Source organism: Pelodiscus sinensis, chromosome 6, assembly GCF_052426305.1.
Source record: "Pelodiscus sinensis isolate ZL-2025 chromosome 6, ASM5242630v1, whole genome shotgun sequence".
NCBI classification, from domain to species: Eukaryota; Metazoa; Chordata; order Testudines; family Trionychidae; genus Pelodiscus; species Pelodiscus sinensis.
This window is the reverse complement of record NC_143057.1, coordinates 131,342,377-131,368,583: the sequence shown is the minus strand read 5'-3', so window position 1 is coordinate 131,368,583 and position 26,207 is coordinate 131,342,377. Positions and strand designations below refer to the sequence as shown.

The 26,207-nt window shown below is 71.8% G+C and overlaps 2 protein-coding genes across 9 annotated transcripts in view; one reads left to right on the top strand and one right to left on the bottom strand.

Moving 5' to 3' along the window:
- Positions 1–12,791, bottom strand: part of GBA2 (glucosylceramidase beta 2) — a 48,217-nt gene extending 35,426 nt beyond the window's left edge. Inside the window, exon 1 of the mRNA XM_089779516.1 lies at positions 12,353–12,791. Within this exon, the coding sequence (XP_089635642.1) occupies positions 12,353–12,528 (176 nt within the window). The 5' untranslated portion in view covers positions 12,529–12,791. The remainder of the gene's footprint in view (positions 1–12,352) is intronic.
- Positions 12,792–13,795: 1,004 nt separating this feature from the next.
- Positions 13,796–24,691, top strand: RGP1 (RGP1 partner of RAB6A GEF complex). 8 transcript variants are annotated; one of them, XM_075918342.2, is made up of 9 exons: positions 13,796–13,924; positions 14,642–14,786; positions 16,971–17,107; positions 17,448–17,531; positions 19,674–19,823; positions 19,888–20,034; positions 21,923–22,050; positions 22,140–22,317; positions 24,017–24,691. In XM_075918342.2, the coding sequence occupies exons 2-9, from the start codon at positions 14,671–14,673 to the stop codon at positions 24,238–24,240; spliced, it is 1,164 nt and encodes a 387-aa protein (XP_075774457.1). In that variant the 5' UTR covers positions 13,796–13,924; positions 14,642–14,670; the 3' UTR covers positions 24,241–24,691. The 8 variants fall into 8 exon arrangements, with proteins under 8 accessions (XP_075774457.1, XP_075774458.1, XP_089635639.1 ...); XM_075918343.2 differs by having other exon boundaries at positions 13,917–14,040; XM_089779513.1 differs by lacking the exon at positions 13,796–13,924 and adding an exon at positions 13,989–14,119.
- The last annotated feature ends 1,516 nt before the right edge of the window (positions 24,692–26,207 follow it).

Below are 26,207 nucleotides of genomic sequence, written 5' to 3'. Positions count from 1 at the left end.
ACAAGGCACGACCCCCCCCCAGCCCCACGGCGGGGCCCAGCTGGAACCGGCCTGGGCAGAGAGCACAAGGCACGACCCCCCCCCAGCCCCACGGCGGGGCCCAGCTGGAACCGGCCTGGGCAGAGAGCACAAGGCACGACCCCCCCCAGCCCCACGGCGGGGCCCAGCTGGAACCGGCCTGGGCAGAGAGAACAAGGCACGACCCCCCCCAGCCCCACGGCGGGGCCCAGCTGGAACCGGCCTGGGCAGAGAGAACAAGGCACGACCCCCCCCAGCCCCACGGCGGGGCCCAGCTGGAACCGGCCTGGGCAGAGAGCACAAGGCACGACCCCCCCCAGCCCCACGGCGGGGCCCAGCTGGAACCGGCCTGGGCAGAGAGCACAAGGCACGACCCCCCCCCAGCCCCACGGCGGGGCCCAGCTGGAACCGGCCTGGGCAGAGAGAACAAGGCACGACCCCCCCCAGCCCCACGGCGGGGCCCAGCTGGAACCGGCCTGGGCAGAGAGCACAAGGCACGACCCCCCCCAGCCCCACGGCGGGGCCCAGCTGGAACCGGCCTGGGCAGAGAGCACAAGGCACGACCCCCCCCAGCCCCACGGTGGGGCCCAGCTGGAACCGGCCTGGGCAGAGAGCACAAGGCACGACCCCCCCCCAGCCCCACGGTGGGGCCCAGCTGGAACCGGCCTGGGCAGAGAGCACAAGGCACGACCCCCCCCAGCCCCACGGCGGGGCCCAGCTGCCCCGGGCAGAGAGCAGCTGCTGTAGGAAAGGAGGCCGGGGGGGGCGAGTGCTGGGTCTCGGGAGGGAGCAGCGGTGCCAAGCCGGCTGTGGCCGTCTCCTTGCAGGGTCCCGGGAGGGAGCTGCGGTTTGGGGAAAGCGTATGGAAAGCCCCCCCCCCCCCCCCCCCCCCCCCCCGCCCCTATCAGCCTCGTGTGGGCGGGGGCAGGGCGGGGACGGCGCAAGCAGGGACTGAAGCAGCCTCCCCTCGGGCCGCTTCTGCTGCGATTCCGCTTTGAAACGCCCCAGAGCCCTGGAGCCCCCGCTGGCCCCGCGCTCCTCCGGGCTCCCCCCCGCGAGCCCGGCAACCCCAGGCAGAGGCGCCCGGAGCTCATCTCAGCAGAAGGGCCGAGCTGGTGCAGGCACACGGTAAACCCGAGGGCCCGCTGGCTCGCAGAACGGAGCCACGTTACTGGTGAGAGCGCGGCCCGGGGGCGTCTCCGGTGCCCAGCCAGCGCCAGCGCCAGAGCCCGCTGGGTCTCGATGGCCGGCCCACGGCGGCAGCGGCGGCTTTGCCAGGCTCTACGTGGACGAGGTTTTTTAAAAGTTCCCAGATTGTCGGAACGTTTGCTTCAACGTTTCCAACCCAGCGTTCCGGCTCCCCCCTTCAAAACGACCGTTCACGGCTCCGTGGGAGCGAATCGCAGCTCTGAAGGGTCCGTGCGGCTCTCCTGACCCCTCCGTGCGCCAGGCTCCGGCCTGCCCCTTGCAGGAGGGGCGTTACCTTTGGAAGCATCAAACCGGTCCTGGGAGGGGAGCTGGGTTTGCCCCGAGCCCCATTCCTGGAGATTTTGTGTTTCAGCAGCGCTGGGAGCCCCAGTCACGCAGCACAACCCCGGGCTGGAGCAGCTCCCGGAGGCAGGCCCGGCTCACAGACCTTGGCGTGCCGGGCCGAGCGCGCGGAACACGAACTGGTCACAGGCCCAGGTGCAGAGGAGGCGTTGGTACCGGCCATAAGTGGTACGCCCGCTATCCCTCGCACGCCCGCTATCCCCCGCACGCCCGCTATCCCCCGCACGCCCGCTATCCCCCGCACTCTATCCCACGCACGCACGCTATCCCTCGCACGCCCGCTATCCCTCGCACGCTATCCCTCGCACGCTATCCCCCGCACGCATGCTATCCCCCGCACGCCCGCTATCCCCCGCACGCCCGCTATCCCCCGCCCGCTATCCCTCGCACGCACACTATCCCCCGCACTCTATCCCCCGCACGTACGCTATCCCTCGCACGCCCGCTATCCCTCGCACGCCCGCTATCCCCCACACTCTATCCCCCGCACGCATGCTATCCCTCGCACGCCCGCTATCCCCCGCACACTATCCCTCGCACGCCCGCTATCCCTCGCACGCCCGCTATCCCCCGCACGCCCGCTATCCCCCGCCCGCTATCCCTCGCACGCACACTATCCCCCGCACACACGCTATCCCTCGCACACACGCTATCCCCCGCTCGCCGAAAGAGACCGTGGTGCCCACTCCCCACAGACACAGAGCCAGGTTCAGGGAGGGGTCTAGCCCAGGGGTCACCCGCCAGTCGATCGGGATCTCCCGGGAGATCTTGGAGCTCTGGCGGGATCCTGGCCGGTTTGGCTGGGAAGCTCTCAAGCGCCGGCACTTCAGCTGCTGCGCGTCTCCAGCCCTTTCCCATGCAGCTGCCCCTCCCCCAGGGAGCCTCTTACTTTGTGCAGGGCAGGGGGTGGGTGTCAAGGTGCCCCCCCACCTTGTATCCTGTCCCCACAGAGCAGAGGGGGGCACAGCAGGAGTTGGGAGGGAGTTTGCTGGCTGCTTTTGGGAGTGGGGCAGGGCCAGGGCAGGGGGGAGCCTCCTCAGCCCCACTGCACCCCACCCAGGAGCCAGCAGCAGGGCCCAGCTGGAGCCCACATCCTGAACCCCTCCCCCAGTTGTGAACCCCTCCTGCACCCCGAGCACCCTGCATCCAAACACGCACCCAGAGCCTGCACCTAGAACCCCCTCAGCACCCAACTGCCCGCCCCACGCTCAGCTCAGCTCAGAGCCCCGTCACATTACTGGCTTGTGAGGGGAGCAGCCAGATCACTGCTGCACCCACGGGGGGGGGGTTGCCCCAGAAATTGATACAAAGGGGCCATGTGAGGCATTTCCTTCTACTGGCTCCGTACGTGCTGTCCACACACGTGCACAGTGTCTGGGGGTGGAATTACGAGGCTGTATTCTGGGTCGATACCGGAAACTTCTGTTTGTGGCTGAGCAATAGTCAAGGAATGCTCAGCCCATGGCCATGCTACTGAGCAAAGCTCCGGGGAACAATGGATCTCTGGAGGCCAAAGACACCCCTGGCCCCGGCCATGGGACTGTCTCCCACTTGGAAGAAGCTGGGGGGGGGGGGGGACATACATAGGCCATGTGGCCGACTCCATCCTAGGGCTCAGCTCAGCCCTTCATCCCAGATGCCGCCTTGCAGGAATCAACAAGCCGGGAAGAACCGTGGACCCGTCCTGACATGGGATGTGCACCAAGGACTTTTAAGCCAGCAGCTGCAACATCTCTGCTAGAGCCTGCACCGAGGACTGGGAGATTCGGTGCATGGAACGTCTGATACTGTAACAACCTCGCTCTCAGGCTTTTCTTTCTTTTAGTGATAAACCTTTAGATGTTAGATGCTAAAGGACTGGCCCAGCGTGATTTGTCGGTAAGGTCCAGAGAGTAAATGGACCTGGGACCTGGGCCTGGTTTCTTGGGACCGGACAGAACCTGTTCAGGGGAGGTGAGATGGGTTCTAACCCCCCACCTGTGGGCAGGCCCAGGGCTGTTTGGGCACGGAGAGCGCTGGGGTGCCAGAGGGGTTTGCTCGGGAGGCTTCTGGCTGGCCAGGTGGCGGCTGGAGCGCTCGGTGCGACTGGTCTGTGGCCTAGTTGGGAAGGTCTCCAGCCTGGGGCTGTACGGAGCCCCGAGTCTGAGCAATTCACCCTGAGCAGACGCCCTCAGCGGTGCCCAGACCTGGCCCGGGCCGTCACAGCCCCTCGCTCACTACAAATCCGTTAATCCAAGAGCAGAGCCTGCACCCCACCCCTCTGCCCAGCCTGGTGAAAGGGAGGGAGGGTGGAGTGAGCAGCGGCGGGGCCAGGGGATTGGGGTTTGAGGTAGATCTGGGATTGCACTTCAATTCAAACAGGGACCTCGTGCTCCGACAGGCTGGAGCCCCCGGGGGACCCGGCAGCGTCAGAGGGTGGCAGCCGGATACGTCCGCCGGGAGGTGATGTGCCTGCGCACAAGGGGGTGTCTTGGGGGGGCTGCGGCAATTCCCCAGGGACCGAGTACAGGTGGGCAGTGGGTCAGCACAGCCGACTGACGCCTGTCACTGCGCTCGGCTCAGCAATCGGCCTGGCCTGGCACTTCCGCCCTTCTCCCGTTTGTGCCTCGGGGCCGCCCGGGGCTCACCGGGCCCACACGCGCAAGCAGCCTTCTGGTTACCGTCATGGACGGAGCCAGAGACGTGCGTCCCCCTCGCTGCACCGACGCTAGCGCTACAGACGACACGCTCCCGCCCCGCCCCGCCCCGCCCGGACGCCGATTAGCAGCCGGCTCAGCCCTGGCTTGTGACAGGCCCAGGACCTCCCCGGCTGCAGCTCTGCGTTCAAAGTGTATTAGGAACCGGCGGGCAGGCAGCCGGGCCCAGGAGCTCAGACCCCCCCCCCCAGACCGGGGCTGCTGCCACCCCGCACGGCTGCCGCTGTAGCAGAGGGAGCAGCACAGGGCGACAGGCAGCCGGTCCACAAGGGGAGCTGGTATTTAACCCCCCCCCCCCGGGCACCCCAGAGAGACAGGCGGCTCCGCGGGAGCGAGACAGGAGCGCACTGGCTGCCGCCCGCCCGCAGGGACTGTAGAGCAATCCAGGAACCAGTAAGAATTCACGAGGTTACTCGACTATTCCCTCAACCGAGATTTCACACCCCTAGTGCAGAGGTAGGTGGGGGGGAGGGGGGAAGGATCACAGAGCCCAGGGCTGCAGGGCCCTCGGCCCCATCGCATCCAGCCCCCTGCCCAGGGCAGGGCCAGCCCAGCTCCAGCCCCCCAGCCAGGGCTGTGTCCAGTGGGGACATGAACGCCTCTAGGGACGGAGATTCCCCCCCCCCCCCCCCGGAACCCTCCCAGCGCTTCCCACCCGCCTGGGGGAATCGTTTGTCCTGATCTCCACCCTAGACCTGCCCCCACCCCCCACTGCAACTGGAGCCCATTGCTCCTTGTTCTGCCCCCGCTGAGACCAGCTCCCTCCTGCTGCTCCGGATACAAAGGCAGCGGCAGCGCCCGGCCCTGGGGGCTCCGAGCTCCGCAGCGGCATGGGGCTGAGTGCTTGTGGGGAGCCAGCTGAAGGGGACCGGCTCCCGCCCCTCGCGCTGCCTCTGACACAGGAACGGGCGCAGTCGACAAGGCTAACCTCCCGCCCCTCGCGCTGCCTCTGACACAGGAACGGGCGCAGTCGACAAGGCTAACCTCCCGTCCCTCGCGCTGTCTCTGACACAGGAACGGGCGCAGTCGACAAGGCTAACCTCCCGCCCCTCGCGCTGCCTCTGACACAGGAACGGGCGCAGTCGACAAGGCTAACCTCCCGCCCCTCGCGCTGCCTCTGACACAGGAACGGGCGCAGTCGACAAGGCTAACCTCCCGTCCCTCGCGCTGCCTCTGACACAGGAACGGGCGCAGTCGACAAGGCTAACCTCCCGCCCCTCGCGCTGCCTCTGACACAGGAACGGGCGCAGTCGACAAGGCTAACCTCCCGCCCCTCGCGCTGCCTCTGACACAGGAACGGGCGCAGTCGACAAGGCTAACCTCCCGCCCCTCGCGCTGCCTCTGACACAGGAACGGGCGCAGTCGACAAGGCTAACCTCCCGCCCCTCGCGCTGCCTCTGACACAGGAACGGGCGCAGTCGACAAGGCTAACCTCCCGCCCCTCGCGCTGCCTCTGACACAGGAACGGGCGCAGTCGACAAGGCTAACCTCCCGCCCCTCGCGCTGCCTCTGACACAGGAACGGGCGCAGTCGACAAGGCTAACCTCCCGCCCCTCGCGCTGCCTCTGACACAGGAACGGGCGCAGTCGACAAGGCTAACCTCCCGCCCCTCGCGCTGCCTCTGACACAGGAACGGGCGCAGTCGACAAGGCTAACCTCCCGCCCCTCGCGCTGCCTCTGACACAGGAACGGGCGCAGTCGACAAGGCTAACCTCCCGCCCCTCGCGCTGCCTCTGACACAGGAACGGGCGCAGTCGACAAGGCTAACCTCCCGCCCCTCGCGCTGCCTCTGACACAGGAACGGGCGCAGTCGACAAGGCTAACCTCCCGCCCCTCGCGCTGCCTCTGACACAGGAACGGGCGCAGTCGACAAGGCTAACCTCCCACCCCTCGCGCTGCCTCTGACACAGGAACGGGCGCAGTCGACAAGGCTAACCTCCCGCCCCTCGCGCTGCCTCTGACACAGGAACGGGCGCAGTCGACAAGGCTAACCTCCCGCCCCTCGCGCTGCCTCTGACACAGGAACGGGCGCAGTCGACAAGGCTAACCTCCCACCCCTCGCGCTGCCTCTGACACAGGAACGGGCGCAGTCGACAAGGCTAACCTCCCGCCCCTCGCGCTGCCTCTGACACAGGAACGGGCGCAGTCGACAAGGCTAACCTCCCGTCCCTCGCGCTGCCTCTGACACAGGAACGGGCGCAGTCGACAAGGCTAACCTCCCGCCCCTCGCGCTGCCTCTGACACAGGAACGGGCGCAGTCGACAAGGCTAACCTCCCACCCCTCGCGCTGCCTCTGACACAGGAACGGGCGCAGTCGACAAGGCTAACCTCCCACCCCTCGCGCTGCCTCTGACACAGGAACGGGCGCAGTCGACAAGGCTAACCTCCCGTCCCTCGCGCTGCCTCTGACACAGGAACGGGCGCAGTCGACAAGGCTAACCTCCCGCCCCTCGCGCTGCCTCTGACACAGGAACGGGCGCAGTCGACAAGGCTAACCTCCCGCCCCTCGCGCTGCCTCTGACACAGGAACGGGCGCAGTCGACAAGGCTAACCTCCCGCCCCTCGCGCTGCCTCTGACACAGGAACGGGCGCAGTCGACAAGGCTAACCTCCCGCCCCTCGCGCTGCCTCTGACACAGGAACGGGCGCAGTCGACAAGGCTAACCTCCCGCCCCTCGCGCTGCCTCTGACACAGGAACGGGCGCAGTCGACAAGGCTAACCTCCCACCCCTCGCGCTGCCTCTGACACAGGAACGGGCGCAGTCGACAAGGCTAACCTCCCGCCCCTCGCGCTGCCTCTGACACAGGAACGGGCGCAGTCGACAAGGCTAACCTCCCGCCCCTCGCGCTGCCTCTGACACAGGAACGGGCGCAGTCGACAAGGCTAACCTCCAAGCCCATCGTGCAGTCGTCTAAACCGTGTCTCCCCCTTTTGCAGAAGAACGACAGGCCCCCGTCCCCGCAGTGCCAGGCGCGCCCGGGCTTTCTACCGTTGCACCACGTTTGTTCAGACAACGCCCTCGGAGCCGGCGGGCGAGGGCAGGCTTGGGAGGAAAAGTACCAAGTAGTAAAGCGCTTCCCACCTCAAGCAAATGTTCCGTTGTCCCCCCTTTCCAGCGGCGCCCCCCCCAGCCGTCTCTCGAGCACCCCGAGGGGACTCGCGCCGCTGGTCGAGGAACTGCTCCGCACGCTGCCACCCCCGGCGCAAGGCAAGGTCTGGGGGACAGCTCGGGGCGCCCCCAGAGGGGACAGGAAGGGCAGAGAGAGCATCACGAGCCAGCGCAAGACCCAGCGTACTCGGCACTAAGGCACCAGCCAGCGCCCTGAGCCAAAGCCCAGCGCAGCCAACACGGCAGCACTGCCCTGCCCCCCGCAGCCCCAGGGCACGGCCAGGCAGGGTCAGAGCCCAAGGGCCTGGTGGCCGGCAGCAGCCAATGAACAGAGCAGGGAACCACCAAGCGACCCTTCCCCGTCGCCCATTCCCACCCCGGCACACAGAGGCCAGGGACACCAGCCCCGCCCAGCCAACAGCCTCTGAGGGACCTGCCCGCCGTGAGCGCTGTTCCTTCGCACCCTGTCGAAGGACTAGTCGACTAGCCAGCGAGCCAACGCGCATCGGAGAGTCGGGTCGACCAGTCGCTTCCCCCCTTGCTCCCTCTATAGGACAGAGGCTGCAAAGGGGGAAGAGGTGAACTGCAAAGCGGCAGCGCCATGGAGCCCAGGCTCAGCGGGGGAGTCCCAAGCTTACCCGGCTCCACGCGGCATTTCAAAGCGGCAGTGCCATGGAGCCCAGGGCCGGAGGGGGGGGGGGGAGGGGCAGTCCCAAGCTTACCCGGCTCCACGCGGCATTTCAAAGCGGCAGTGCCATGGAGCCCAGGGCCGGAGGGGGGGGGGGGGCAGTCCCAAGCTTACCCGGCTCCACGCGGCATTTCAAAGCGGCAGCGCCATGGAGCCCAGGGCCGGGGGGGGGGGGGGGGCAGTCCCAAGCTTACCCGGCTCCACGCGGCATTTCAAAGCGGCAGCGCCATGGAGCCCAGGGCCGGGGGGGGGGGCAGTCCCAAGCTTACCCGGCTCCACGCGGCATTTCAAAGCAGCAGTGCCATGGAGCCCAGGGCCGGGGGGGGGGGGGGGCAGTCCCAAGCTTACCCGGCTCCACGCGGCATTTCAAAGCGGCAGCGCCATGGAGCCCAGGGCCGGGGGGGGGGGGGCGCTCTGACTCTTTTACTCTGAGTCCCTCGCTACCCCTGGCTCCAGGCTGCGCTTCTGTGTTGAAACGTACTCGAATCGGCTGGGGACTTGGGACATTCCAAAGCTGCCACAGGGCCTGGGCCCAGGGGGAACCGATATTTAACATCCTTAACCCTGTTATCATCTCGGCCTTCACACTGTCCTCTGGCAGGGAGTTCCACAGGTTTCCTGAGCTATGGCAAGAAATGCTGCCTTTGGTTTCGGAGCTCCTCAGTGCCGCACTTGCCCCCTGGCCCGGCAAGAGTGGAACAGCCTCCCACGCAGCATGAGCGGGCTGGCCACGAAAGGCGCTCCGCAGCTGCAGAGGGCCCAGCGATTCAAGCCCTCAGCCGGGAGAGCTCCTCTCTGAAGGACGAGCCTCGCGCCGGGGCTGCCAGGCTGCTGCTGAGGCGGGGCCGACCCAAGGCTGCCAGGAGGCTGCCGGTGACACATTGTATCACTCGAAGCCGCCACTGTAGCGACAGCAGCCCAGGCTGCGCCCAGTAACATTGTGTCGGCGCGAGGCGCCCGTCTGCGGGCACAGGCCAGGTGCCCCGGCCACTCTCGGGCCAGGCGCGTGCTGCAGCCAAGAGCAGCCGGAGCCCGTGGTGCCGCCGCCCTGCCGTCTCCAGCGCCGCGCTGACGGGGGCGTTACCGCTCATGTAGCTCCAGACACGGGCCCCCGCTGGCACTCTCAGTAGGTTCCCGTTTACACGCTGGGGGGCGAACACGGGGAGCACGGGGAGCCAGCTTTTCTCCCGCCTGACCCCCCCGGCGCTGTATCAGAGGCAGCAGCGCAGGGGGCAGGCAGCTCCCTGGCCGGTGCTGACGGGGAGCCTGCAACACCGACTCCTCGCGCAGAACGGCTCCGCCCACCCTCCCGTGCCCCGCCCCCCGGCCGCTGCCGCTGCTCCAGGGCGGGAGGCCGTGCGGGAGGGTGTCAGCCGGCCAATGGCTCGTTTCCACCTGCAGGACTCCCACATGGATTGGGGCATCGACGGGTGGGCTGGAGCCACGGAGGCATCTGACAAAGGGGCCCAGCGTCTGCCCACACACCCGTCTCCTCCAGGGCCCCAGGCCTCCTCCCCGCTGCCTCGGGAGCCCAGAGGGGCTGGGACTCGCCCCTGGCCTGCCAGGCGCACGGCCGTGCCCCCCGTGGTACTAGACAGCGGCCAAGGACGCGCCGCTGAGCCAGCCGCCCGGATTGCTCTGCAGCCGCTGGGACGTCAAAGCACTGCCAGGAGTGGGGGTGCCTGTCAGAGCCCCTCAACGCCCCCCCCCCCCGTCGTGGGAGCAAGGCCTCTCTCAGGAGCGGAGCCCCACGAGCAGGGCCAGGGAACGAGGTGCAGGGCCGAGCCCCGGCCGGGCTCTGGAGCCCTGGCTGTAGGCCCGGGAAGCCTGGGGCAGCTGCGGCGCCCCGTGCCGGTGCCCATGGCGAAAGGCAGCAGCCGGCGAGCTGCACTGCCAGGCGGGGGCCCTCGCGGAGGCCACCGGGAGCTGCGGGGGCAGGGCCCTGACCTGTGACACGTCCCGCCAGGAGGCAGGAGCAGGGCTCCGCTGCGGGAGAGAGAGCGGCCACTCCCACGGCGCAGGCGAGGGAACAGCCAGGACCAGGGGGCTCCGACCCAGCAGGGCGCCGGCCTCCCCCGGAAAAAGCCAGGCGCGTACGGCGGGCCCCTGCTCGGGAACAGCGTATCGCAGCGCAAGTCCCACCGCCGACGGTACCCGGACAGCCCTGTACGACTACACCCGCCCCCCGGGCCCCGCGTAGCCCTGTACGACTACACCCACCCCCGGGGCCCCGCGTAGCCCTGTACGACTACACCCACCCCCGGGGCCCCGCGTAGCCCTGTACGACTACACCCACCCCCGGGGCCGCCCCGTACGACTACACCCGCCCCCCGGGGCCGCCCCGTACGACTACACCCGCCCCCCGGGGCCGCCCCGTACGACTACACCCGCCCCCCGGGGCCGCCCCGTACGACTACACCCGCCCCCCGGGGCCGCCCCGTACGACTACACCCGCCCCCGGGGCCGCCCCGTACGACTACACCCGCCCCCCGGGGCCGCCCCGTACGACTACACCCGCCCCCCGGGGCCGCCCCGTACGACTACACCCGCCCCCCGGGGCCGCCCCGTACGACTACACCCGCCCCCCGGGGCCGCCCCGTACGACTACACCCGCCCCCCGGGGCCCCGCGTAGCCCTGTACGACTACACCCGCCCCCCGGGCCCCGCGTAGCCCTGTACGACTACACCCGCCCCCGGGGCCGCCCTGTACGACTACACCCGCCCCCGGGGCCCCGCGTAGCCCTGTACAACTACACCCGCCCCCGGGGCCGCCCTGTACGACTACACCCGCCCCCGGGGCCCCGCGTAGCCCTGTACAACTACACCCGCCCCCGGGGCCCCGCGTAGCCCTGTACAACTACACCCGCCCCCGGGGCCGCCCCGTACGACTACACCCGCCCCCAGGGCCCCGCGTAGCCCTGTACAACTACACCCACCCCCGGGGCCGCCCTGTACAACTACACCCACCCCCGGGGCCGCCCTGTACAACTACACCCGCCCCCCGGGGCCGCCCTGTACAACTACACCCGCCCCCCAGGGCCGCCCTGTACGACTACACCCGCCCCCCGGGGCCCCGCATAGCCCTGTACAACTACACCCGTCACCAGTACCCGCGTAGTCCTGTACAACTACACCCATCACAAGGGCCCTGGGGTAGTCCTGTACAACTACACCCGTCACCAGGGCCCTGGGGTAGTCCTGTACAACTACACCCGTCACCAGGGCCCTGGGGTAGCCCTGTACAACTACACCCGTCACCAGGGCCCTGGGGTAGCCCTGTACAACTACACCCGTCACCAGGGCCCCTCGTAGCCCTGTACAACTACACCCCTCACCAGGGCCCCTCGTAGTCCTGTACAACTACACCCGCCCCCGGGGCCCCGCGTAGTCCTGTACAACTACACCCGCCACCGGGGCCCCGCGTAGTCCTGTACAACTACACCCGCCACCGGGGCCCCGCGTAGTCCTGTACAACTACACCCGCCACCGGGGCCCCGCGTAGTCCTGTACAACTACACCCGCCACCGGGGCCCTGTGTAGCTCTTTCTACCAACACACCTCACAGCACTTCCCTGCCACTGTTCCAGCCCTTGGGCACCAAGGCTGTCCTGCGCGCGGGGGGGGGGGGGCGGGGGGGGGGAGGCGCCGTGCTGGGCCTTGCGGGAGTGGCCGGACCCCAGCCACGACTAATCACAGGGCTGTTCACCCGGAGTCCTAACCAGCCCCACGTTGGATCTTATCCCACCGACTGCTAATGCAAAGCGAGCCGCTCAGCAACTGCCCCCAGCTCTCACCAACTGCCCCCAGCTCAAGTGCCCCCAGCTCTCACCAACTGCCCCCAGCTCTCACCAACTGCCCCAAGGAGCTTTTCAGAGACCTTTCCACCCCGTGCACCTACCCTGTGGACAGCCCAGCCCAGGCCTCCAGGTGCTGCTCCCCCCCACACACAGGCTAATGCCCAAGACTGGAAAAGACCAACCCTGAGAGCAGCGCCCTGCAGCAAGGGAAGGAGACGCGCAGCAGACCGGGAAGTCCCCTGGGGTTCCTGCCCTGCCCGTCTACCCCCTGGAAACACACCGGGGGACAGGACCAGGGGGTGGAACTGGCCGACCTGCCCGGGCACGGGGGCGGTGAGAAGGGCTCCGGACGGGGCAAAGCAGCCGGGATACGGAGCAGGAGGGAGGCCCGTGGGCGGCGGGTTCAATTCCCGGGGCCGAGGGACAGTGACGGCGCCGTGCCCCGGGACGCGGCACCCAGGGCCCCGTGGCCCCGAAGGGCAGAGCCACCTACCGCATGCCCAGCCCCAGGTGCTTCACCACGTCCGAGGCGGAGACGTCCGAGGCTTGGTAGGGTTTCCTCTTCTCCGCAAACTGGTGGGCCAGGCAGATGCGCCAGCCAGACGGGGGCACCTGGTGCCCGCGGGCGGTGCCCTCAAAGCTCCCCATCAGCCTGGCACCGTCCTCCATGGTCCCGCCCCGGGCCGCTTCCTCCTCCCGGCACGGTGCAAGGTGCAAGGTGCAGCCCCGCCCGGCCGGCCCAGCTCAGGTCCCCCCCCCCGGTAGCCACTCGCTGTGCTCAGCCCGGGCCGCGGGCGCCCGCCTCTCCGCGCCTGGCGCAGGGCTCAGCCCCCGCCGCCCGGCCCGCAGACCCTGCTGGTGCCAAGGCCTCCGCACGCTGCAGCAGAGCTGGGCGCTGTGACCCCGCCTCTGCCTGTCTGTCTGTCTGCAAACTGCCCCCCCCCCCCCCTGCTGCCCCCCCCCGCTCTGTCCGTCTGTCTGTCTGTCTCTGTCCGTCTGTCTGTCTGCAAACCCCCCCCCCCCGCTCTGTCCGTCTGTCTGTCTGTCTGTCTGTCTGTCTGCAAACTGCCCCCCCCCGCTCTGTCCGTCTGTCTGTCTGCAAACTGCCCCCCCGCTCTGTCCGTCTGTCTGTCTGCAAACGCCCCCCCCCCCCCCCCGCCCCCCCCCCGCTCTGTCCGTTTGTCTGTCTGCAAACCCCTCCCCCCCCGCTCTGTCCGTTGGTCTTCAAACCCCCCCCGCTCTGTCCGTCCGTCTGTCTGTAACCCCCCCTCCCCCGCTCTGTCCGTTGGTCTGTCTGCAAACCGCACACCCGGGCTCTGTCCGTCTGCAGCTCCCCCGCCGGCCCCGCCCCGCGCTCCACGGCCCCGGAAGGCGGGACTGGCCCGAAGCAACCGGCCCCCGGGCAGCGAGAGACGAGCCCGGACAGTCCCGAGCGGGGCCGAACGGCGGGGCCCGAGCGCGGCCGAACTTCGCCGAACGGCGGGGCCCGAGCTGCTCCGAGCGGGGCCGAACGTTGCCGAGCGGGGCCCGAGCCGCGGCCGAGCGGGGCCGAACGTTGCCGAGCGGGGCCCGAGCCGCTCCGAGCGGGGCCGAACGTTGCCGAGCGGGACCCGAGCCGCTCCGAGCGGGGCCGAACGTTGCCGAGCGGGGCCCGAGCAGCGGCCGAGCGGGGCCGAACGTTGCCGAGCGGGGCCCGAGCCGCTCCGAGCGGGGCCGAACGTTGCCGAGCGGGGCCCGAGCAGCGGCCGAGCGGGGCCGAACGTTGCCGAGCGGGGCCCGAGCAGCGGCCGAGCGGGGCCGAACGTTGCCGAGCGGGGCCCGAGCAGCGGCCGAGCGGGGCCGAACGTTGCCGAGCGGGGCCCGAGCAGCGGCCGAGCGGGGCCGAACGTTGCCGAGCGGGGCCCGAGCCGCTCCGAGCGGGGCCGAACGTTGCCGAGCGGGGCCCGAGCAGCGGCCGAGCGGGGCCGAACGTTGCCGAGCGGGGCCCGAGCCGCTCCGAGCGGGGCCGAACGTTGCCGAGCGGGCCGGGGTCGCTGTCTCCGCCGCCGAGGGTGCCCGGGACCCGGTGAGCGGGGGCCCCGCGGCAGGAACCCGGACAGCGCGTCCCAACGCGGCCGGACGCCTGGGCTGGCGGGGGGGGAGGGGGGGTCGGATCTTCCCCCCAGGCAGTGGTGGCGGCAGGCGGAGTATCTGCCCCCCCCGGGGTATGACGGTGGCGGGGGGGGGTCGGATCTTCCCCCCCAGGCAGTGGTGGCGGCAGGCGAGTATCTGCCCCCCCCGGGGTATGACGGTGGCGGGGGGGGGGTCGGATCTCCCCCCCAGGCAGTGGTGGCGCAGGCGAGTATCTGCCCCCCCCGGGGTATGACGGTGGCGGGGGGGGGTCGGATCTCCCCCCCAGGCAGTGGTGGCGCAGGCGAGTATCTGCCCCCCCCGGGGTATGACGGTGACGGGGGGGGGGGTCGGATCTCCCCCCCAGGCAGTGGCGGCGGCAGGCGAGTATCTGCCCCCCCCGGGGTATGACGGTGGCGGGGGGGGGGTCGGATCTCCCCCCCAGGCAGTGGCGGCGGCAGGCGAGTATCTGCCCCCCCCGGGGTATGACGGTGGCGGGGGGGGGGTCGGATCTCCCCCCCAGGCAGTGGTGGCGCAGGCGAGTATCTGCCCCCCCCCGGGGTATGACAGTGGCGGGGGGGGGGGTCGGATCTTCCCCCCAGGCAGTGGTGGCGCAGGCGAGTATCTGCCCCCCCGCAGACGTGTCCACTCAGCCGGGTCTCTGGCGCTGCAGGTGCGAGCCGAGCCGAGCCGGCCGGAGCCATGATCGAGGTTCTGGCCCAGCTGAGCCGTGGGCCCGTCTTCCTGGCCGGGGAGATGCTGGAGTGCGCGATCGTCTTCACCAACCCGCTGTCCCCGGCCTCCACCTCCGCCACCAGGTAGCAACTGCCCCCTGCGCCCTCCCCCGCCCCACACAGCCCGGGGCCGAGCGGGGGTCCCGGCGGGGGCCTGCCACGGCCTCCCCCCCCCCGCGGGGCCCACTGCCCCCGGACAGGCCTGTGCCCTCCATTCAGTACCCCGGCCGGGGCAGGGCACTTGGGCCCAGCAGGAAGGAGCTAGGCGGGTGGGACGAGGCCCCCCCATGCCGTGTGCAGAGAGGTACAGGACAGGAGGGTGGCCGCCCAGAATGCCGCTAGACCGGCCGTCAGCCTGAAGGGCCGGTTCCACCAGGGCCGGGCCGCCGAGAGACCGGGCAGGCTGGGGCTCCTCTCGGCCGAGCACGGCACAGACCCGGCGCGCCCTGCCCCGCAGATGGGGAGGCCGAGCTTGGCTGAGGGCCACGTGGACACGTGCAGTTGGCATGTACACGCCCGCCCCACGGCCCGGGGCAGCCTCCTCTGTCTAGGCCAGTGCGGCCACGGGCCCTTTGAAATTCAGAACATCGCGGCCCAGTAACAGTCTCGTCTGTGGAGCAGGCAAAGGAGGCCCCAATGCGCAGGGAAACGCTGAACAAGCCGGCGAGGTCAGCCTGCACTGTGACTGCACGGACGCAAACACCAGCCTCGCCCCGGGCGGTAGTTTGAACCACTGTCGTGCAAATTGCACACGGAACGCCGGGCGCCGGGGAACCCCGTTTGGGAAACTGCCCTAAGCAAGCTCATCCCCGTGTGTGCAGCGCGGAGGCTGGAAAACCAGTCGGAAGCCCCTGTTCCGAAATCCTCTGCGCTTAGCAAAGGGCTGAGGCTGGGGGTGATGCAAGCTCGTGGTCTGGGGGTGAGCTCCCCTGAGGGCGTGCACTAGTGAATGGGGCTCCCCGTGAAAGAGAGCCCACGGTCACTGGGTGTGCGATGCACGAATGCCCAGAATTCAGGCGAATTAGCAATGGGCCGTGGACACTGGACGCCACGGGACAGGAGCCTTGTGCCAGCACCCCCCAGGCGTCAGAGAGGGATCATGAAGCGGCCTGAGGACCCGTCGTGCGGGAGATTCGCCTGAGAGCAGCTGGCTCTCGAGGGGGCCGGTGCGCAGCCTGGGAAGTAAACAGGCTACGGGCACGGCCCAGCCCCAAACCGAAAGCCGATCCGCCGGCGACACGCCCCACACGCACACCCGGGCAGCAGCGTGACGGGCTTGCAGACTCTGGGGGGTGGCCTGCTCGGGGGTGTCTGTTCTGGGCGCGCTGGGGGTGCCGTGCCTGAGGGACTCGGTGCAAAGCCCCTTGCTCACAGGCCACACCACGTGTGCAGCCAGTGCCAGGTCCCCCCGCGGTGCCCGCAGGGCGGGGGGCACGGAGCAAGTCGAGATGCCCCGCCCCAGCCAGGCACGATCTCCAGGTAAGAGCCAAGTGCGGAAATCTGCAGGAGCCAGGCTGCTCAGACCCTTCCCAGGGCCGGAGCAGGACGGAGCCTGACGGCCAGCGGGCACTGCTGCTCCGGGGGCGCGTCTGACAGTCCTGGGTGCACGTGAGCTGCTGACGTTGACGCGCCTTCCCCCAAGACACGGTGGGTGCAAATTGCCGTGTCCTCGCCGTGCGGCGGGACGGCAGCACCTTTCCGGGGTGTGCCTGGGAGCGCTCCCGCCTCCTCTCCGAGCTCCTGGGCCTGATCTCTGCCAGCCGGAGTCGCCCAGGCCCTTTGGCAGCTTCCCGCAGTCCGACTTTCCAGTTTAGATCCGGGGCGCTCAACTCCCCGTCCTTCCCCGTCCTGCGTTTGGCTGCGGGGTGGGCCAGAGCTGAGCCAGGCCAGGGTGAACCGGAGCGGCCATCTTGCCCACGTGTCGAATGCTTTTAGGCATCCCCTGAGGTTCGTTCCGAAGGCATCCCGATGGCCGCTCCCATTTCTGTGACTCGGTTTCTCCCCAGAGCTGGCTGACAGTCGTGTCCAGTGTTGTGAGACCGGCCCTGGTGAACGCCCACGTGTCCGTGTTGCGGGTCCGGCCTTGCACGTTATCACTGTGACCCCTCCCGCCCCCATTGGCGGAGCCGTGCGATCGCTTCCCCGCCTAGCAGTGCCTGGGGCTGCTGGGCAGAACCCCCGGGCCTGCGGCTGGGTGCGGGGCCCAGGGAGCAGCCTGGCTCCCCTGCGGGCGCGGTGTCTCACGGCTTGTTCTCTCCCTCCGCCCAGCGAGATGCTGGCCTGGGCCAGCGCCCAGATCCACTGCCAGTTCCACGCCAGCGAGAGCCGCGTGGCGCTGCCCCCCTCGGACGCCAGCGCACACGACGTGCAGGCCGAGAACGAGACGGTGTTCGTGCCCAACCGGGGTGAGTCAGGCCTGGCCGCTGCGGTGCCGGCGGGGAGGGCGCGGACGTGGCGCCGGCGCGGAGGGAGCCGACGGGGCAGGAAGGGCCAGAGGGGCTCGTGCGCGCCTTGGGCCTCCACCGCAGAGTGGCTGCGGGCGCTGGCCCGGCTGGGAGAGGCAGAGAGCGGGCGCTGCCGTGGCCCCGCCGGGGAGGAGCTCAGAGCTGCAAGGCGCCTGCTGCCCCGGGCACAGGGGAGGCGGGAAGGCCCAGCCACGGCCCTGGGGTAGCCAGGAGGTGGGGGCCGGGCAGGCCGGGCCTGTCTCTCTCTCCCGCAGAGCAGTGGCTGTTCTTGGCCTTTCAGGGGAGCGCGGCCAATGCATCCTGTCCACCCCCCCCAAGATCCTCTTCTGTGACCTGCGGCTGGATCCCGGCGAGTCGAAATCCTGTAAGGGCTGAGTGTGTGTTCCCGTGTGTGCGCCCTCGGGTGTGTTCCCGTGTGTGTTCCCGTGTGTGCGCCCTCGGGTGTGTTCCCATGTGTGCACCCTCGGGTGTGTTCCCGTGTGTGCGCCCACGGGTGTGTTCCCATGTGTGTTCCCGTGTGTGCGCCCTCGGGTGTGTTCCCGTGTGTGCGCCCTCGGGTGTGTTCCCGTGTGTGTTCCCGTGTGTGCGCCTTCGGGTGTGTTCCCGTGTGTGCGCACTCGTGTGTGTTCCCATGTGTGTGTGCACTTGTGTGTGTTCCCGTGTGTGCACTCGTGTGTGCACACTCGTGTGTGTTCCCGTGTGTGCGCCCTCGGGTGTGTTCCCGTGTGTGTTCCCGTGTGTGCGCCCTCGGGTGTGTTCCCGTGTGTGTTCCCGTGTGTGCACCCTCGTGTGTGTTCCCATGTGTGCACTCGGGTGTGTTCCCGTGTGTGCGCCCTCGGGTGTGTTCCCGTGTGTGCGCCCTCGGGTGTGTTCCCGTGTGTGCACTCGGGTGTGTTCCCGTGTGTGCGCCCTCGGGTGTGTTCCCGTGTGTGCGCCCTCGGGTGTGTTCCTGTGTGTGCGCCCTCGGGTGTGTTCCCGTGTGTGCGCCCTCGGGTGTGTTCCCGTGTGTGCACTCGGGTGTGTTCCCGTGTGTGCACCCTCGTGTGTGTTCCCATGTGTGCGCCCTCGTGTGTGTTCCCATGTGTGCGCCCTCGGGTGTGTTCCCGTGTGTGCACTCGTGTGTGCACACTCGTGTGTGTTCCCGTGTGTGCGCCCTCGGGTGTGTTCCCGTGTGTGCGCCCTCGGGTGTGTTCCTGTGTGTGCGCCCTCGGGTGTGTTCCCGTGTGTGCGCCCTCGGGTGTGTTCCCGTGTGTACGCACTCGGGTGTGTTCCCGTGTGTGCACTCGGGTGTGTTCCCGTGTGTGCACCCTCGTGTGTGTTCCCATGTGTGCGCCCTCGTGTGTGTTCCCATGTGTGCGCCCTCGGGTGTGTTCCCGTGTGTGCACTCGTGTGTGCACACTCGTGTGTGTTCCCGTGTGTGCGCACTCGTGTGTGTTCCCATGTGCGCACTCGTGTGTGTTCCCGTGTGTGTGTGCACTCGTGTGTGTTCCCCTGTGTGTGCACTCGTGTGTGTTCCCGTGTGTGCGTGCATGCATGTGTGGTACACCTCGTTCCACGAGGAGTAACGGTATTTCGGGATAGGAAGCCTAGTCCGAACTACCTAGTTAGTGCCGCATGTAGCCGCGCGGCACAGAGTCCAAACTAGCAGACATTTAAAAATGGCGGCGCCCGGCAATATGCAAATGAAGCCCGAGAAATTCAAATCCCAGGCCTCATTTGCAACTCCAGTTGCCTACATTAACCACCCTAGTTCGAACTAGGGTGGTAGTGTAGACAGACCCTCTCTGTGCACACGCACGTGTGTGTTTGTGTGTGCACGTGTGCGTTCACGTGTGCACATGCACGTGTGTGTTCACATGTTTCTGCGTGCACATGCCTGTGTTTGCATGTGTTTTCCCATGTGGGTGCACGTGTCTGTGTGTTCATGCGCATGTGTGCATGTTTGTTTGGGTGTATGTGGTGGGAACTGGTGAGGGTGGTGTGCAGAGTCCTGGACCGGCAGTGCTCTGAGGCGTGGGGCTCGGGCGCCCGCCGTGGGGAAGGGGGGAGGGCGGCGCGCGGAGCCCTGGACCGGCAGTGCTCTGAGGCGTGGGGCTCGGGCGCCCGCCGTGGGGGAGGGGTGAGGGCGGCGCGCGGAGCCCTGGACCGGCAGTGCTCTGAGGCGTGTGGGGCTCGGGTGCCCGCCGTGGGGGAGGGGGGAGGGCGGCGCGCGGAGCCCTGGACCGGCAGTGCTCTGAGGCGTGTGGGGCTCGGGCGCCCGCCATGGGGGAGGGGGGAGGGCGGCGCGCGGAGCCCTGGACCGGCAGTGCTCTGAGGCGTGTGGGGCTCGGGCGCCTGCCGTGGGGGAGGGGGAGGGCAGCGCGCGGAGCCCTGGACCGGCAGTGCTCTGAGGCGTGGGGCTCGGGCGCCCGCCGTGGGAAGCAGAGCGGGACTGGCAGCCGCAGCTCAGCCGGCTCGGCTCGGCGCCGTAGGAGAGCCGCCAACCTGCGCCCGCCTCCCCTTCCAGACTCGTACTGCGAGACGCTGCCGGCCGCCGGGCCGCCCTCCTTCCGGGGGCAGGCGGTGAAGTACGTGTACAAGCTGACCGTCGGCTGCCAGCGGGTCCACTCGCCCATCAAGCTGCTGCGGCTGCCCTTCCGGGTGCTGGTGCTGCACGGTAAGGCCTGTGGGGCCCCGGCTCCCCCCCCCGGCGCCCACCTCACCCTCCCTGCTCTCCCCAGGGCTCAAGGATTACCAGCTGCCCCAGGACGACGGGGTGGCCCCCTCCAACCCCTTCCTGGAGGAGGAGGAGGGGGCGAAGAAGGACTCGCGCCTGGCAGACCTGGCCACGGAGCTGCTGATGGCGGCCACCTCCCGCCGCAGCCTGCGTGAGTCGCCCCGCCCGCCCCGTGCCCTCTGCCCCGCCCGCCCCGTGCCCTCTGCCCCGCCCCCGCCCTGTGCCCTCTGCCCCGCCCTGTGCCCTCTGCCCCGCCCGCCCCGTGCCCTCTGCCCCGCCCGCCCCGTGCCTCTGCCCCGCCCCCGCCCCGTGCCCTCTGCCCCGCCCCCGCCCCGTGCCCTCTGCCCCCCCCGCCCCCCGCTCCGTGCCCTCTGCCCCGCCCCCGCCCCGTGCCCTCTGCCCCGCCCCCGCCCCGTGCCCTCTGCCCCGCCCCCGCCCCGTGCCTCTGCCCCGCCCCCGCCCCGTGCCCTCTGCCCCGCCCCGTGCCCTCTGCCCCGCCCGCCCCGTGCCCTCTGCCCCGCCCGCCCCGTGCCTCTGCCCCGCCCCCGCCCCGTGCCTCTGCCCCGCCCCCGCCCCGTGCCTCTGCCCCGCCCGCCCCGTGCCCTCTGCCCCGCCCGCCCCGTGCCTCTGCCCCGCCCCCGCCCTGTGCCCTCTGCCCCGCCCCCGCCCCGTGCCCTCTGCCCCGCCCACCCCGTGCCTCTGCCCCGCCCCTGCCCCGCCCTGTGCCCTCTGCCCCGCCCCCGCCCTGTGCCCTCTGCCCCCCCCCGCCCGCCCTGTGCCTCTGCCCCGCCCCTGCCCCGCCCTGTGCCCTCTGCCCCGCCCCCGCCCTGTGCCCTCTGCCCCGCCCCCGCCCGCCCCGTGCCTCTGCCCCGACCGCCCCGTGCCCTCTGCCCCGCCCGCCCCGTGCCCTCTGCCCCGCCCCCGCCCTGTGCCCTCTGCCCCGCCCCCGCCCGCCCCGTGCCCTCTGCCCCGCCCGCCCCGTGCCCTCTGCCCCGCCCGCCCCGTGCCTCTGCCCCGCCCCCGCCCTGTGCCCTCTGCCCCGCCCCCGCCCGCCCCGTGCCTCTGCCCCCCCCGCCCCCGCTCTGTGCCCTCTGCCCCGCCCCCGCTCTGTGCCCTCTGCCCCGCCCCCGCCCTGTGCCTCTGCCCCGCCCCGCCCGCTCTGTGCCCTCTGCCCCGCACCCGCCCGCTCTGTGCCCTCTGCCCCGCCCGCCCCGTGCCCTCTGCCCCGCTCTGTGCCGTCTGCCCCGCCCGCCCCGTGCCCTCTGCCCCGCCCTGTGCCCTCTGCCCCGCCCGCCCCGTGCCCTCTGCCCCGCCCTGTGCCCTCTGCCCCGCCCCCGCCCGCTCTGTGCCCTCTGCCCCGCCCGATCTGTGCCCTCTGCCCCGCCCGCTCTGTGCCCTCTGCCCCGCCCCTGCCCGCCCTCTGCCCCGACCCCGCCCGCCCCGTGCCCTCTGCCCCGCCCCCGCCCTGTGCCCTCTGCCCCGCCCCCGCTCTGTGCCCTCTGCTCCCCCCACCCCCGCTCTGTGCCTCTGCCCCGCCCCCGCCCGCTCTGTGCCCTCTGCCCCGCCCGCTCTGTGCCCTCTGCCCCGCCCGCCCTGTGCCCTCTGCCCCGCCCTGTGCCCTCTGCCCCGCCCCCGCCCGCTCTGTGCCCTCTGCCCCGGCCCCGCCCGATCTGTGCCCTCTGCCCCCACCCGCTCTGTGCCCCCGCCCCCGCCCGCTCTGTGCCCTCTGCCCCGCCCCTGCCCGCCCTCTGCCCCGGCCCCGCCCGCTCTGTGCCCTCTGCCCTGCCCCCGCCCGCCCCGTGCCCTCTGCCCCACCCCCGCCCTGTGCCCTCTGCCCCGCCCCCGCCCGCTCTGTGCCCTCTGCCCCGCCCCTGCCCGCTCTGTGCCCCCGCCCCCGCCCGCTCCGTGCCCTCTGCCCCGCCCCCGCCCGCTCCGTGCCCTCTGCCCCGGCCCCTGCCCGCTCTGTGCCCTCTGCCCCCGCCCCAGCTCTGTGCCCTCTGCCCCCGCCCGTCTGGCCCATCTGGCTCCTTTCTCCCCAGACCTGTACAACATCAGCAACACCCGGGGCACGGTGGGCAAGTTCGGCATCTTCAAGACAGTCTACAAGCTGGGCGAGGACGTGGTCGGGACCTTCGCCTTCTCCGACGGGGACATCCCCTGCCTGCAGGTGGGCGCTCGGGCAGGGGCCGGCACCGGGCTCCGTGGGGGCCGGGCCTCGGGCCACACGGGCTGACGTGGCCTCCCTCCCGCCCCCAGTACTCGGTGAGCCTGCAGACGGAGGAGAGCGTCCAGGAGGAGTTCCAGCGGCGGCGTGGCCAGCCCGTGGCCTACAGCACCCACGCCCGCCACCAGGAGTCCTGCCTGCACACGGCCAGGAGCAGCTTCAGCCTGCCCGTCCCGCTCGGCTCCACGCCCGGCTTCACCACCAACATCGGTGAGTGCGGCTCCGCCCCGGCCCGGCCAGCCCCGCCCCTGCCCCGTGGCCAGCGCCCGACCGCCCCGGCCAGCCCCGCCCCTGCTCCGTGGCCAGCGCCCGACCGCCCCGGCCAGCCCCGCCCCTGCCCCGTGGCCAGCGCCCGACCGCCCCGGCCAGCCCCGCCCCTGCCCCGTGGCCAGCGCCCGACCGCCCCGGCCAGCCCCGCCCCTGCCCCGTGGCCAGCGCCCGACCGCCCCGGCCAGCCCCGCCCCTGCCCCGTGGCCAGCGCCCGACCGCCCCGGCCAGCCCCTCCCCTCCCCTGCCCCGTGGCCAGCGCCCGACTGCCCCGGCCAGCCCCTCCCCTCCCCTGCCCCGTGGCCAGCGCCCGACCGCCCCGGCCAGCCCCTCCCCTCCCCTGCCCCGTGGCCAGCGCCCGACCGCCCCGGCCAGCCCCTCCCCTCCCCTGCCCCGTGGCCAGCGCCCGACCGCCCCGGCCAGCCCCTCCCCTGCCCTGCCCCGCCCCGTGGCCAGCGCCCGACCGCCCCGGCCAGCCCCTCCCCTCCCCTGCCCCGTGGCCAGCGCCCGACCGCCCCGGCCAGCCCCGCCCCTGCCCCGTGGCCAGCGCCCGACCGCCCCGGCCAGCCCCTCCCCTGCCCTCCCCCCCGTGGCCAGCGCCCAGCCAGCCCCTCCCCTGCCCCGTGGCCAGCGCCCGACCGCCCCGGCCAGCCCCGCCCCTGCCCCGTGGCCAGCTCCCGACCGCCCCAGCCAGCCCTGCCCTGGCCAGCCCCCGACCGCCCCGGCCAGCCCCGCCCCTGCCCCTCCCGCCCTGTGGCCAGCGCCCAGCCAGCCCCTCCCCTCTCCCGCCCCCAGGCCAGCCTCGCCCCTACCCCGTGGCCAGCTCCCCCGCCCCGGCCAGCCCCGCCCCTGCCCCGTGGCCAGCGCCCGACCGCCCCGGCCAGCCCCGCCCCTACCCGTGGCCAGCGCCCGACCGCCCCGGCCAGCCCCGCCCCTGCCCCGTGGCCAGCGCCCGACCGCCCCGGCCAGCCCCGCCCCTGCCCCGTGGCCAGCGCCCGACCGCCCCGGCCAGCCCCGCCCCTGCCCCGTGGCCAGCGCCCGACCGCCCCGGCCAGCCCCTCCCCTCCCCTGCCCCGTGGCCAGCGCCCGGCCAGCCCCTCCCCTCTCCCGCCCTGGGGCCAGCGCCCAGCCAGCCCCTCCCCTCTCCCGCCCTGTGGCCAGCGCCCCGCCAGCCCCTCCCCTCTCCCGCCCTGTGGCCAGTGCCCAGCCAGCCCCTCCCCTCTCCCGCCCTGGGGCCAGTGCCCAGCCAGCCCCTCCCCTCTCCCGCCCTGTGGCCAGTGCCCGGCCAGCCCCTCCCCTCTCCCGCCCTGGGGCCAGCGCCCAGCCAGCCCCTCCCCTCTCCCGCCCTGGGGCCAGTGCCCGGCCAGCCCCTCCCCTCTCCCGCCCCGGGGCCAGCGCCCCGCCAGCCCCTCCCCTCTCCCGCCCTGTGGCCAGTGCCCGGCCAGCCCCTCCCCTCTCCCGCCCCGGGGCCAGCGCCCCGCCAGCCCCTCCCCTCTCCCGCCCTGGGGCCAGCGCCCCGCCAGCCCCTCCCCTCTCCCGCCCTGGGGCCAGCGCCCCGCCAGCCCCGCCCCACCCCACAGCCAGCACCCGACCGCCCCGGCCAGCCCTGCCCCACCCCACCCCTGACCCCCTTTTCCCGCAGTGGCTCTGAAGTGGAGGCTGCACTTTGAGTTCGTGACCTCCCGGGCGGCGCTGGAGGCGCACACGGTCCCCCAGGGCCACGCGGAGACCAGCCCCTGGACCGGGGTGGAGCAGATCGAAGTGGACACCTTCAGCTGGGACCTGCCCATCAAAGTCCTGCCGACCAATCCCGTGCTGGCCTCGTCCGTGTCCCAGTTCTCCAGCACAAACTCCATCACCATCTGAGCGGGGGGCGGGCCCGGGCGCTGGGGGCGTCCCTCCTGGGCGTGGCCTCGCCCTCCCTGCCCCGTCCCGCTGGGCTCCCCCCTCCAGCGCCTCGTCGCCCTGGCACCCGAGGGGCCGGGCCTGTCCCAGGGAGAGACGTGGGGGCAGAAGCGTAGCGCCGGGGCGGGCCGGCCGCACACCGGGAGCAGGCCCTACGCCGGGGGGAGCTGCCCCCCCTGCTGCCAGCCTGGCGGGGGCCGGGCACCGGGACTGGCGCTGGCAGCGAAATCCCGCCCCCCCTCGCCTGTGGCCCGGGGAGCTGCCCGTCAGCCACCAGTGCTGGGATTGGCCAGGGCCGAGCAAGTCAGGAAACTGCGGGGCCACTGGCCAGGCCGGACCGAAACCCCCGAGCGCGGCCCACCTCGGACCCCGGGGTCTGTGTGTGAAGGAATAAAAACCTCAGTGCCCAGCCCACGGCCTGCGGGTCCGTACGGCATCCCCGGCGGGGCCTGCGGGGGAGGGGTGTTCCCGTAACTGCCCCGGCGGGGCCTGCGGGGGAGGGGTGTTCCCGTAACTGCCCCGGCGGGGCCTGCGGGGGAGGGGTGTTCCCGTAACTGCCCCGGCGGGGCCTGCGGGGGAGGGGTGTTCCCGTAACTGCTCCGGCGGGGCCTGCGGGGGAGGGGTGTTCCCGTAACTGCTCCGGCGGGGCCTGCGGGGGAGGGGTGTTCCCGTAACTGCTCCGGCGGGGCCTGCGGGGGAGGGGTGTTCCCGTAACTGCCCCGGCGGGGCCTGCGGGGGAGGGGTGTTCCCGTAACTGCCCCGGCGGGGCCTGCGGGGGAGGGGTGTTCCCGTAACCGCCCCGGCGGGGCCTGCGGGGGAGGGGTGTTCCCGTAACTGCCCCGGCGGGGCCTGCGGGGGAGGGGTGTTCCCGTAACTGCTCCGGCGGGGCCTGCGGGGGAGGGGTGTTCCCGTAACTGCTCCGGCGGGGCCTGCGGGGGAGGGGTGTTCCCGTAACTGCTCCGGCGGGGCCTGCGGGGGAGGGGTGTTCCCGTAACTGCCCCGGCGGGGCCTGCGGGGGAGGGGTGTTCCCGTAACTGCCCCGGCGGGGCCTGCGGGGGAGGGGTGTTCCCGTAACTGCCCCGGCGGGGCCTGCGGGGGAGGGGTGTTCCCGTAACTGCCCCGGCGGGGCCTGCGGGGGAGGGGTGTTCCCGTAACTGCCCCGGCGGGGCCTGCGGGGGAGGGGTGTTCCCGTAACTGCCCCGGCGGGGCCTGCGGGGGAGGGGTGTTCCCGTAACTGCCCCGGCGGGGCCTGCGGGGGAGGGGTGTTCCCGTAACTGCCCCGGCGGGGCCTGCGGGGGAGGGGTGTTCCCGTAACTGCTCCGGCGGGGCCTGCGGGGGAGGGGTGTTCCCGTAACTGCCCCGGCGGGGCCTGCGGGGGAGGGGTGTTCCCGTAACTGCCCCGGCGGGGCCTGCGGGGGAGGGGTGTTCCCGTAACTGCCCCGGCCGGGGCCTGCGGGGGAGGGGTGTTCCCGTAACTGCCCCGGCCGGGGCCTGCGGGGGAGGGGTGTTCCCGTAACTGCCCCGGCGGGGCCTGCGGGGGAGGGGTGTTCCCGTAACTGCCCCGGCGGGGCCTGCGTGGGAGGGGTGTTCCCGTAACTGCCCCGGCCGGGGCCTGCGGGGGAGGGGTGTTCCCGTAACTGCCCCGGCCGGGGCCTGCGGGGGAGGGGTGTTCCCGTAACTGCCCCGGCGGGGCCTGCGGGGGAGGGGTGTTCCCGTAACTGCCCCGGCGGGGCCTGCGTGGGAGGGGTGTTCCCGTAACTGCCCCGGCGGGGCATGCGGGGGAGGGGTGTTCCCGTAACTGCCCCGGCGGGGTCCTGCGGGGGAGGGGTGTTCCCGTAACTGCTCTGGCGGGGCCTGCGGGGGAGGGGTGTTCCCGTAACTGCCCCGGCGGGGCCTGCGGGGGAGGGGTGTTCCCGTAACTGCCCCGG